Here is a 14,088-nt window from a genome sequence, read left to right as displayed (position 1 = left end):
ATATGAGAACGTTAGTCTTCTCTAAGCTATAAGCATTGATAAAAGAGGAATGACATGTAATTTCTATTCAAACAAGTTTGTCAAAATATGTGCTGTGTGTCTACAAAAGAAATTTGGTAACATTATGCGTATTACACTCGTCTTATTTTAATCGCTGTCAACTGACAGTGAATATTTTGAACTTTGGGGATTTATAGATAAGTATGTATTATATTTTAAAAAGGCATAAACGTGAAAACAATGAAATTTCGGGTTACTTTGAATCGTTGTAATCTTCCGTTGCTTTGGAAATTTTGAGACGGTAGACTAACTGTACTAACTATAGGACTATTCCTTGACACAAATATTTCACAGTTCAAATCAAATGAAATTTCTTTAGAGTAATTCTTTACCAATCTCCTGATCCTGTACGCGTCTGTTCAGAATTGAAGGAATTGTCGAAACTGTCGAAGGGGAGATACATTCCTGAGAATTAGGGGAAGTGGGATAGGATTATGTGAACGTGTCTCGTGTCTTATATTTTATATATTCTTCCCTGGGAGCCTCAACTGCAGTATTCAATACCTTACCTCACTGCGCATGAGATCTTGTATGTTGAAAAACGTTAGGAATAACGAAATATAAGAAATTCTGTTTCTTAGTAACAAGAGAAGGAAATTTTATTAAATATTTTCCTCAGTACTGACATCTTTATGAATACATCATGTATACGTGTACACATAAATCATTATTTTAAGATTATTTTTCAGAAGATGTTTTTAAGATAACTAGAAAAAAATACAAATTTAATAAATTCGAAGTTTGCACTATGCAATTGGTTTCGTTGTAAACAGACTACCATTTATCCATTATTTATACAAGGTACATTAAAAAATGAATCATAAACATATACTGTATATTAAAAAGTAGAAATAAACAACTTTTAAAGAATATCTATTCGAGAACTATTTTCTTCGTTTCTTTTTTTAGATGATCCTGTTTGTGTATTGTACAAGTTATATTAAACATTGTATTACCATCAGGGAGTGAATCTACACAAAAAATATTTTTTATATGTAGAATAAAATTTCCTCATAAGGCTTTGTGCTTGAAGTAATCAACGTCAGAAGATCATTCCATACGCACGCATGGGTATTTACAAGTGGAAATGGTAAATCACGAGCAGACGTACCGATTCCTACCGAATAGCACACATGCTCGTCAAACTTTTGAGGGTTCTCATCTCAAAAATCTAATACACTCAATTCTGTTTCTACACACACTTTTTTAACAAATTTTGATTTAACACAAATTATTTTTCTCTTTTCACCGGATTTGTTTGATTTAATACGAATTATAAAAAAAATTATTTTCCTCTTTTTATGATTTGATTTGATTTAACACAATCACCTAAATTCTAGCATGAGTTTCTATATGGTTTATTGTATTATTTTACTCACTACCTAGATCTGGTACTAATCCCTATTTTCCGGTAAGTATCTACAATGTATTATTTTACACGAATTTGTTCATGACAAATTGTTCATGACCAAGCAGTCGTGTCGCGCATGAATTGACCCGGACTGATAACAGAAATTCCTTCGCACATCCCTCGGTCGTTTGCGAAATGTCCACCGGGGGACGCGGTCGGCCGCGGGGGTGAATCGACTCAACAAGTGTTACGTCGGAACGAGTTTGCGTCTACGGTTCGGTCGATCTGCGGGGGTGTCGACATGCATTCTCATTCCGCGTCGCGTAATCGGAGGCGGTTCCTCCACCTCGCGAGTCTCATAGGTCGATGATCGAGTTAACCTGGATATCGAGTGCAACGCGGTTACTCACTTGTCGGGGGAAGGCAATTTCGGAGCAAAAGTCAACTTTCATATACTAATTTATTAGGTCATTTAACACGGAATGTTGGATTTCTTGTCAGTCACAAGCTGATCGTTCAAGTGAGTAATTATACGTTTAAAAGATATAAGGTTTTTCATATTCATTTCCTCGTCGGCAAACGTTATTTGAATTACAAAATCAATTTTTCTTTCCCTTCTCCGAAAGTTCGTATTTCGCCTAATATTTTGGAAGTTGGAATATTTGATTAGGGACCTGGAAGATTCGGGACATGGAAGAAGGAGGTGTGGGTTCAGGATATTTTACGAAGTAATGAAAAGGAGGAGTTAAATCGTCTTAAAGAACAAGCAACCATACACACCGTTAACACTAAGAAGAAAGGCTCGAATTATATCTATTTTATTTTAGAGTTATACATTGAGTTCGAAAATGTGACTCTAATATTGATAGCAATACTGGCCTGTTCCAAATTCGCAAAGCAATCTCCAATAAACAAAAAGTATGACATCTAAATGAAGACTATCTACCCAATTCTCAACAAAAATATACATTCTCATTCATCTTAAAAGCCCCACCTGTATCAACCAATAAAAATCCAATCCCTCATCTCTTTATTAACCCCCTGCCACACAATATCGTGTCACTCATCAGAAGAAATTCGTCTTTCCACTTTAAATAAAATACCAATAAAAATATCAATAACCGATCAAGAACTACAAGCAAAACACATCGCAAAAGACCCCTCTTATCTCCAAGCCGTCTCGTAAATATCAAACCATTTTGCAACGATATCCACCCAACTCGTTCCGGAAATCCATCTCGCCCAAATTCAGACTCCAAAATCATCCACCTATACTGAACAAACACACGCCATTCCTATGAAACTGTTCTTGCTCGATAAAAGTTGTCTCGCTAGCTATCAACTGATAAACAGATAATACTGTAGAGAGACCACTTAATGGCTAAGCCAAGGAATATGTTCGACTGTTCAGTCCTAATCTTTCTTTCGATACCAATTCAATAATGGTCACTACGGTAACGTGTAGCCAATCAAAACAATGAACGAAACACAGCGAAAAATCCCCTTGCCCTGTATAATCCCGCTAGACATCAAGTAATCTCCCAACGATAGCAACAAACACAAATGCTATTCCGCGTTGTTCACGAGAAGAGCCCCGAAACGACCAGGGACAAAAGGGGTCTCCCGCTAGGGATTTTGTTTATGCTTTTGATTAGTCATGTACAACCGTATTGACGAATAGAAAATTAATATCGAAAACGAGATGGGAAAAGATGAAAGCTGACCAATGCGACCCGCATTCCTTTCAGGCCTTTTCTCGCGAACAACGCGAAGTACTTTCCCAATGTGCATCCCCCAGAAAAAACACCCTACGCGCCGCGTAAATAGAAGAACTACGGGTTCCAGTTGCATCGTTCGCGGTGTCGGTATCGACGGGGTGGTGGTCGCCGGCAGCAGCAGGAGCAGCAGCAGCAGCAGCAGCAGCAGAAACGGCAGCGGTGGCGGCGTCGGCGGCGGCGACGTTGGTGGTGGTTTCCGTGGTGGTGGCAGCTGGCGTGGAGACCGAGGACGTCAGGGAGGGAGAGAGACCGCGGGTCGCGGCTAGGTAGGAAGAACGCTCGGCTCTCCCGTGGGGCGAGGCGGCCGGAGGCGGGAGGGGGGTGGAGGCGGTTAGGTGTCACGTGGGCGCGAGTAGGCCCCGCCTCCGCGAAGTGGCTCGAAGTACGGTGCGTCATTCATGGCCGAGCTAAAGGCTGCGCCACTCTCCGGGTCCGTCCAGCTGCAGCGGCTCGCGAGAAGAACCAACGGGAACACCTGTCTCCCCCGCGTAACCGTGAGCATCCGGCGAGGACCGCGCCGCCGACGACGTCGTCGACGCCGTGGCAACCAGGTGGACTACCGGTCGGCTACCGGCAACAGTGTGACCGCCGCGGTGATAACGCGCGATTAGAAAAAGTTCCGCGAGGGTGTCCGGTTGGGCCGCGTCCCGGGGCCAGTGGCAGGCTCTCGGAGAGGCTGCCGGCTCGCGTCGACCCCTGGGACCCGAACATGTGCGTACACAGTGTATTCAGTGATCGTCGTCTGCGATTCGCCTGATGGTGGAGCGCCGAGTAACCTAGTGAAGAGTATTCGAGGAATATTCAGTGGAAAGATTATTCGAGTTGCTCGTGCGGTTCGCTCGGTTTTGGGTTTTTGATGTATTGTATGTCGATCGGTAATTAGGTGACAGAGGTTTGGGAAGTGTCTACCAGGGTGGGAACGGAAGGAGGCGTGCGGTGCCTCCGCGGACGAATCAGTGTTGTTGGTTTTTTCACGTGGGCTAGTTGAATCCTGACTCCGGGTAGTTCCGAGGGCCGCACGGTGTTTCCACGGACCGGCAACATCCACGTTCGTGGTGGAGGGCTGGCTGATGCACCGCGGCGGCGGTGTCGCCGGAAGCGGTGCTGGTGGAGCCGCTGGTATCGCCGGCGGATCTGCCGGAAGTGGCGTGTTACCCGCCGCGAGCCACCGCGGCCTCGAACTGGAACATCCGTCAGCGATGCCAGGCGCGCCGGGGTTCCACTGGGGGGCGATGCTTGCGGGACACCATGCGGCCGCCGCGGCGGGCATGATGCAGCCTCCCCTGTCCGCCGGGGGTGAGTACGCGCCCGCGCCAGCTCACCACGGGCCCACGCACCCCGCCATGCCCATGGATCTTCATGTTCATCAGGGATTCCCTTACTACAGGTTAGTGATGAGATTTCTTGCTGATGAGGGGTGTGTTGACTGTTTAGCGGGAAGGGTGGTAAACACTTCGCGTTCGAATATTTTTGTTGGTTCACATTGAAGGTTGAATTAGGTTTCTATTAGTGTGCGATTTTGATTAGTGGCGTGTCAGTTTTAATTCGGAAAGTTGCGGTTAGCAGGAAATGGTGCAGTGAAATGGAAGGAAATTTGAATGCATGTCTTGCGGTATTCAACCACTAAGTTTTGTATATGTCGAATTATTTATCCCCTTGTTTTATGATTTCTCTTAAAGCTCCAGGAGTTTTTGTTGTTAATGATTTGCTGAAGGAAAGAAGGAGTTCTATGCTTGTTTCATATCTATGCCTGAACCCTAACGTTCAACGCAGATTACCTTAATAGAAGTTAGTAATAAGATTTGTTAGCTGTTCAGTGAGAGGAATTCTGGGATTTTTATGTAGAACTGGTGACAGGAATATTAAGATGTTAGATAGTCTGATACTTTTCTTGAAATGGGTATATTAATATCAACTTGTTGAAATAGTTACGTTGTGTGCAATTGTCTTGTGGACATGTTGACCACTAGTATCAGGAAGATTGTGGAAATGTTGGGTAGATTGAACCTTTCTTTGAGATACATGTATTGATGTCAATATGATGGTATAGTTATGTTATTGTTTGTTATTGTCTTGTATGTTGTCAATATACTGTTCATTGATTGGTAGCATGTTCTTTTGGTAAAGATCGTTATATTGATGGAATTCAACTGAGTAATTGGTACGAATTCGTTATCTTCTTTTGAAACTATATTCGCGTCGGATGATTGTAAAAGCTAGTACAACTATACTTGAATAGTATTTGATATTTTCTACCGCGTGTAGTATTGTTTTTAATGTTGTGTAAATTGTTTAGTAAATTTTTGTCATTCTAGTGACTTAAACAGAGGTAAACTCGCAAATCTTCATTTAGATAAACACCCTCGTGCGTATACTCCTGCTGTGTATTTTAAAGTCTGTTAAAGGAAGTTTTCTTTATTAAATTTACTAATGATAAGTACGATTAGTAACAGTTTACACCACGAATGGAACTTATCTAAAGTAATCTACGATGTCTCAATCTACTGCTTTTTCAAGGTGCCTTCACAGAGTAGATGTTGCTTTATTACTTATCAATCATTTTCAACGTTTTATTCCTTGTTAAACAAAACAAATGCTCTCTTACGACGAGTTTTTGCCATTCCCCTTTGATGTAGACTGTACACAACGTAATTATAATTAAGAATTTCGTGAAATCATATTCAAGAATCACTGACTCTCCTCATTGTTTTGATTTCTTTATGTGAGACTTTCTATATTTGAACATTTTAGTCATTTCTGCGTATTTCATAACAACTTCGACTGACATTTCCGTTTCTATGAGACGCGTGTGCACGGAGATTGTTTAAAGAAAAAGATTTATTCATAACACATCGCAGGAGGAAAATCACGTTGCTCGATTTCAGAGTTTATGTGATCTTGACATTTAGATAAAAATGTTGTCCAATATGTTTTGTATAAGATAGATGAAGTTTTATATTCGATTTTAACAATAAAAAATATTCAATCTCCTATCTGAACGGTATTTGAAATTTCTACAGATGTTATAAATTTGTTCGCAGTTACAGAATGTTTAGAACAGAATATTCCGTACAGAATTCACAATGAGAGACTCTAACGCGCCGTTGAACTTTCCATCATTGATATACACATTTAAAAAATAGAATTTTATATCATTAAGAATGAAAAAAGTTTCTCTTTGATTACCTTCAGCGTTGTTAGATTTAAAACAAGACTCCACGAGTTTGTTGAAATTGATTGAAATAAAGAATACAGAGCTTATCGATAATACAACTTAAGTTTAAAGGGTACGATACATTTTTCTATTCGGTGTAATCCCGATTAAAAAGAAATGTATTACATTATAATATCTGATTCATTATAGTGAAGAAATATCAATGTTGGTCCTTTTACATTTTAGTTCCGTTGTTTCCATACTAAATTCGATGTATAGATAAGTGCATAGGTAGGTAGTATTGGGTTTGGAAATGTACCCTGTAAATATTTCTCTGCTAAACGAATACTCCCATGTTTACCCATTTCGAGCAAACACCTTACTTAAATACCATACCGTCCGTTGGTTTCTATTAGACGGACGATTGAGTTCATTGACGTTTCACTGACACTTTACAACCAACTCGTAGTTTACGTACCGATTATGTTTTGTTATAATTACTAACGGTTTCCTTAAACTCTATGACTAAATTTAAAGAAAGTAAAACTTGTGACTTGATAATAATATTCATATAGCCTTTGAATGTTTTTTATTCCGTATTATCTGTGTATGTATCTATAATAGTGAGAGTATATTAGGATTACAAAACTAAATATGTATTCAAGTCTAAAATCAATCGTCTAAACATTAAAAGGTTGAAAATTTCACAGCGTAGTCAAAGCCTACAGTTTATTATAGAGTACCTACTAATAATACAGCTCATTCAATAACATTTCACAAAAAGGACTCCACAATCTCCTTAATTGTAAAACAAATCGGTTCAACCCGATCGTGGGCTACACCGTTAATCGCTCAAGAACCATCCACCGTCAAACAAAGCTTCGAATCTTCGAATAACCAACATTCCAACGTAAATTCTTAAAGAACTCATAAACCGTGAACGAAAGAATCAAGCATCGTTCATCAAACCGACAACGAGATTGTGTCACGGACGTGTCGATTCCAAGCGTCGAGCGCAAAAAACGAACGAAAAGGTCGCTGGTCCCGGCGGCGCGGCAGAGGGATGAATATCCATAAATTGCGCAGAAATATCGGTCTTTCGCGCGAATAATTAGACCGCCGATCGCAATCCCCTTCACGTGCACGCAATAAATAATTTCAGAAGATCGGCAAACGTAGGTACATAAATGAATAATTTATGAGACAGTGTACAATAATTAAATGAGCAATAGCTGGTTATGCAGTTTGATGGTCGAGCGTGATCTTCGCCCGGAGCGGTTTAATGGAACATAGAGCGCGGCTGGGAAGATACTTTTCATATACTTTGATGGACCATTACGCCAAATAATATGTCCCCCTTGGTCCGAGTCGCGTAAATTACGGTAAACGCGGCGGGTCGCGGATATCCGTGGATTTTATTTCGAGAAGTTGGCCGACCTAAGCGCGGCAACGGCCAGCCATCGCCAGCCCCACTGCATGCTCGACACGTACCGGCTTTAATGTAATTTGGCACGTGGTAAGAATGCCCGGTGCATAAACAACTCTCTCAACGAAAATGACAGAAAAGTCGCGTTCCGATCGGAACTAGCGACTCTCGTCTTGTTTCCGATCACGGCACCCCTACGTGTTCATCTTCGCGATTACGGGCCGCCCCGGCGCGGCGCGGCGCGATGCCTGCTAAACGATTAAATCGCTCCGGGTGTTACTACGTTGTTGGCCATGCAACTATGTTACTTTGTTGTTGACAGGTTGTCGTTCACTTGTCGAACCACCATGCGCCGCTTGTAAGAAGATAAAATGAGAAGCCGATGTTACGCTTTTGTTGGACGTCGAGGCAGAGCTTTTTGCTCGAATTGATTTGTTAGGAAGTTGGGAAAAGTGGAAAGTGAATGATAGATTTTTAATGCTAAATTTGTGGAACAAGTCGATGGCACTTGTATTGGATTTTGTAAATAGTACTTGGTAAATGTTTAGGTAGATCTTTATTGTTACAGTTACGGAAATGTGTATTCCTAATTGTATACTTTTAAACGTCTAATTTCTAAGATCTGAATGAACGAATGTCAATCATTTTTATTAAAAACTGTGACGTATTCCTTCTAAAGTAATTTAGTTGTCGAAAAGTCGGTGCTTCCCATAGAACTTTGAGATAGAGAATATTAATGGTTTACGTATTTCATCTCAATTAGAAAAATAAGTGACATTGGAAATGATTTACAAAAATATCTCAATAATGTAAATCTAAGGCATTGAATTATATATAACTGACAAACGTAAAGTAACTTTTGACACATAAAAGAATGTAAAATATAATTATAGACAGAATATAACAAAACCTTAATTTTTTTAATTATATATTATAATTTCATAGATAACAATTTCAATCATACGAATTTGTTCGATATTTCACTTTAAAATTCCTGTGTTTTGACATTCTCACTCTACAATCAAGCGTTATATAGTACTTTCAAATAAATGTTATAATTGCTTCCTCAAACGTACAAATATAATACGCATTATTTTCAGTTTTAAACATGTCGTACGTTTGCATTCATTTTCTTCACAATTTCCACTTTCCACACGAACGCACGGTCAAATTAATTTACAAGTATCTAACTGTATGTCACACGAAATTTTAGAATTTCAAATCTCGTACATATGTAGACACATAAATTGTTGGGTTTTACTGGTACTGAGAAACAAGAGAGTTGTAATTTACGTGTAGCTGGTTCCGTGATAGGACGCCGACGACACGTGATCGACGTAGAGAAAAATCGGCCTGGTTTATGCAACTGGCGCATGTAATCCGGCAGAAGTTTTGAAATTTTAGGGATCGGCAAGAGCCACTGCGCGGTAACTGGTTCGCTGATAACGCAACGCTGTCAGCGGTTGTACTGTGAAACCTGTTCGCCGGTGGACACGCGTACCTCGTATAATATTTATAAAACCCGATTTCTTCTCGTGCGCAACGCAGAGACGTGCGCAATGTTAATAAATTTCAACTGGACGAGTTTATCTAGCAACAAGAGATCCTATCGCTCCGAATACATATCATACCGCGTGCAGCATCAAGGGAACGGATAAATTAATCGTTACGTCTCTGAATAAGTAGAGTTTTCTAGTTTATAGGAGGGAAATATTCAAAAATAAATTATCCCAACGTATTTTTTTCATACTTGATAAGTTGATACATAATTTTGAAACTTGAAAATTAAAACTACTTATTACTGGCTATGGGTTAAGATATTTAAGAAAATGTCGTACGTTGAAAGATCGATTGTATCGGTTTGGTAAACTATATTCTTTATGTTTGTAAAAATATGAGTTCAGAAATATAAGGACACTTTTGCTATGAGATTTCTTTAATATATTGTTTTCGTGTGTTATTTATTCAGTGAGTCTTATAATTTATTTATGTTTTAATGCAATGCTTATTAAATATTCTAATTATATATGTATTATTAATATATATAATGTTGTGCTATTAGTGGAAGAAAGTTCATACATCGATGTACAGTCCTACGTTATTTTTGTCATTTGTTTTTATTTCATCTCTCATGACAGTTGATAACATTTATTGAGTTAGTTTTGAAATGATCAACTCATATATAAAAATTAGTGCGAAATAATTTTATATCCTCGAAATTTATACATCTTATGACTTACGAAAACAGTTAAGTACAATTGGAAAGTGCCCTGATGTCTAGCGGAAAGGTACAGAAACAAGAGGTGTCTTCCTAGTTTACAGTTTTATAATTAAAATCGGTTACGTGTAACCCTATTGACGAATATTGACTCAGTGATAAAAAATATCAACAGCTAAGAAATAAAATCAACAGAAAATTGGCCGAGAAAGCATGAAATCTAATCGATCAACCGAATTTCTCAGCCTAGCCGTCAAGTGATCTCCTAACAGTACAAAGATGTACTTTCCGAGAAGACTTGTTGAACGAACGCTAAGAGTTACGTATGTGGAAATATTTCAAATTGCCGACAAGGATGTCAAGTTATGATTCTGAAAGTATCACATTCCTTCTTTAGGTATTTCTGGAATTAAGACTCTTTATTTCTTTAAACGAGCTACATAAGCACAATCACCTCAGAAATTGAGTTAACGTTCCCTTTAACCAGTTGAAATTTGAGAAAGTAGATAAATGTCGCGTTGCTACGTCAGAAGACATTACTCTGCTTCTTTCGTCACTTGCTGGTGTGTTTAGTCTTTACTACAGTATTACCTTATACTCATACGTAGGTTGTTGCAAAAGTTTCGGAAATCTGCAGTCGGTCAGTTTATTTTCGTAAAGCTTCACATTTTCAAGTTCAGAAAGTGCCGACATGACACAATCGGAAATGTATTAATGTTAAACTAATATTAATGCTATAATAATATTAATGTTAAATTAATAGGTTCCCCTTTGTTCCACAAAATCCGACATTCCACATTACTCGATCTAGTATACCACACTTCGGATATTTTATACATTTGTCCAAATCACGAGTGTTCCGCGCAATTCCTCACTTTCAAATCTCCCATGAAAGCATAAAGATCCGCAGTCTAATCAATGGTGGTTTCGAATCCATACGTTTCAGCCGACTCACGGCCGAATGCCGCGCGATTTTATCTTAGCAGGCGGCGTTTCCGCAGAGAATTCCGACAAATTCAATTAAACGCGGCAGATAGATCGTACGCGCAGCCTTGTATCTGGATGTCGATTCCATAATTTACAGGGGCCGATACACGATCCTCCGTACATAATTGACACGACGATCGATAGCGTCGATCCGTAGATCTAATCGAGATTGCCAGTCTGATAGAAGAGAGTTTTTTTGCCGGCCGCCACTCCCCCCTGCCGTTGGAGGAGGGAGAGGCTTTTGAAAAGCGTTGTAAGCGTTGCTCTTTGTTAATCGTCGCGCGCTCACCACACGTTTCATTGGTTCCACCGTCTACTATAATTATTCACACTCCATAATGCGGTACATGGGCGATATGTAATCCCCGGACCCCGACTGAAAAGGAAGTGTACGGCCAGTTCGTGTAATTATACACTTCACGGACTTAATCTCCTAGGAAATTGTATTAAGATTTTTACGGGATCCCGTGCGTTGTGTCGTAAATCCATTCCGCCGGCGAAGTGGGAAGCGTGTACTGGTAAATTGAGCTTCGTCGGTTTTCAATAGCACCAAATTAATCGCTCGCCTGTATTATTTTACGCATCCCTTCCAACGTGCTTCTATTTCCCTTACTTTCCTATGGCGTTTCCGTTCCCCGTGTACGCGCCGGGTCATTCGTCGTTATTATTAAGCAATCAGAAAAGTTGAAGGGATTCTTTTCTGGACGATCACGTGGACTCGCGATGGTTTTCGTCGGTTTGATTTGAACGTTAAGTTACGTAGGTTTCTATTAGTGTACGTATTTGATTAGTAGCGTATCAGTTTTGAGTTGGGAATTTATAGAATTAGTGGGAGATCGTTTTTGTAAGACAGTAAGATAATATATACAGTGAAATGGAAAGAAACTTGAGTTTATTTCTCGCGTTGAGGAATCATTAATTTTTGTTTGCATAAAATTGTTCATCCCCTTGCTCTATGATTTCTTTCGAAGCTGTTCTCGGTAAAAGTATTTCGTCATTAATGTTTCGCTGTGAAAAAGGAAGGAAGAATTGCATGCTTATTTTATTATATATTTATAATATCTAATGCAGAGGAGTTGTAGGAATTCTACTGAAATATACTTTGTTTCGTATCTTTATTTCATTCTTAATAAAACATCAATAAGTTGCCTGTCATGATGATCACCAATGACCGGCGCTTCCGAATTGTCTGAAGACGATTGTATTACGTAAAACAACGAATGTATAAGAAAAATATTTAATAGCCTAAGTTAGATACGAGTGTAACACGAAAATTGTGATAATAAATACTTAATAATAAATTTATATTAATAATAAATGAATAGTAAATAATTAATATATGAAACCCCCAAAATTCCCGTGACAGTCAACCCGTTAAACGTTATTAAAACTCCAATTTTTCGTTTGTCTTCAAACGGTCAGATACTCAAAGTATTGAAAAGATTAGTAATTCTATCTCGTCATTATCACTATTTCATTATAATCGTTTTTCACGGCCAGTATCGGGCAACGTTTATCATCAACTAGGGTCATGCTATTTTAGGCAAGACGAAAACTATCAATTCTGCCAACACCTTCATGGCATCAAACTAATTTCGCAGCTTTTTCAAAACCCCGGATGGTACGTTCGAGATCAAGAACGTCCCGTGAAAACGGTTATCTCGATTAGATCTCGCAATCAAGTTGATCGATCGTCGCGTCAGTTACACGAAATCGTACACCGTTCCGTGTAAATTACAGAATAGACATCTTAACTATAATAACATTGTATCTACCGGGCTGGAGCCCAGAAAAAAATGTAATCGCCACATGGATGCCGATTCGTGGAGTGTTCATATCCAGCAATTTAGTAAATTGATAGTAGAAGAAAGTAGTCGGTGAAGCTTTTTCCTCCGAGAAATTGTGCGTTCTGCCCTGTGATACAGAAAATTGTTTTGCAAGAGTTTCAATTTCATTTGGAGTGATTGCGAAGCAACGTCGATAATTTTACCGTATTCACCATGATCCAATTATAGCATGGTAAAATATTAACTGGTTTCTGGATACAGAGTTTATTTATGACAGCAAATACCAGCAATTTAGTAACCAGCTATGAATAATTAATTTATTATGATGTCGATGTATCTTATTAGAAAAAAATATTAAATCTGTTATTAAGTAACATTTCAATTTAATAGTTTATTTTTGTAATCAGTTAAAACACAGTGACGAACATGTAACGAGATATTGTTATATAATAGACATAAATATGAACTATAAAGAAATTTGTGTGTTCAACGTTATAAGAGAACTTGTACGAGTGTTTTTACTGTTAACACTAAACGTACCGGCACTTTGTATAAACCAATTTCTACCGTAACCGGCGAAATAATTGGCTGCAAAATACAGGTAAACCAAGTTAGAATATAAATTCTTCTTAGTGGAAACAAAAGGAAAAACAGAAATTGGAAAACCGAGTAATCATATCGAGTTAAATGGTTGAAAGAAAATGCAGAATTTTGAACCAAATTAGAATACCGGTCATATGACCGATCGCAGTATGTTGAATGTTGAAATGGTTGAAAAATCAAATTGGTACCTTTCTACATTTTTTCATTTGGTATAATATATTGATCTAAATAAACAGTCGTGATCAGATAAACTTTTGGAACCAAGATACGAAGAATCCAATAAGACCTGGTTGAAGTTAAAGACCGTATAATGGCTCGGAATTACACACCAAGGGGTATCATGAAAAAGTGCTTCGCCATTTGTTCTCATTCACCCAGATTCTCGTCGATTAATTAGCATCGGCGTGATAAGCTGGCGGTGGAATCGATTGTGACAGCGCTGGCGGGAACAGTAGCAAGCGCAAGAAACGACACACAAGAAACTTATTATAATCCGTGGCTCGTCCAGGTTATTAGCATTCCGCTATCAATTATCCAGGAGCCCCAACGTTCAAAATAACGACTGCTGAGTCGCTCGAAGCTCTGCTCCGTCGGCATCTTGTCCTTCTTCTTTTCAACGGCGGAATAAACGCGTTCTTTAATCGCATCGAATCACTTTGTCGATAAATTTCTTTAAATTTATTCCTTTCGAACTTAAATGGTCAACGGTCCGTTTTGGGGAGAG

General features: G+C 39.0%; 1 protein-coding gene across 2 annotated transcripts in view; it reads left to right on the top strand.

Annotated features, from left to right (window-relative positions):
• The first annotated feature begins 3,601 nt into the window (after positions 1-3,601).
• Positions 3,602-14,088, top strand: part of LOC116431763 (protein trachealess) — a 231,128-nt gene continuing 220,641 nt past the window's right edge. For both annotated transcript variants that reach the window (XM_076365510.1, XM_076365509.1), the window contains exon 1: positions 3,602-4,576. In XM_076365510.1, the coding sequence (XP_076221625.1) occupies positions 4,260-4,576 (317 nt within the window). In that variant the 5' untranslated portion in view covers positions 3,602-4,259. The remainder of the gene's footprint in view (positions 4,577-14,088) is intronic.

This window comes from Nomia melanderi, chromosome 3, assembly GCF_051020985.1.
Source record: "Nomia melanderi isolate GNS246 chromosome 3, iyNomMela1, whole genome shotgun sequence".
NCBI lineage: Eukaryota > Metazoa > Arthropoda > Insecta > Hymenoptera > Halictidae > Nomia > Nomia melanderi.
The sequence above is the reverse complement of the archived record's forward strand: the minus strand, read 5'-3'. Positions and strand labels throughout refer to the sequence as shown.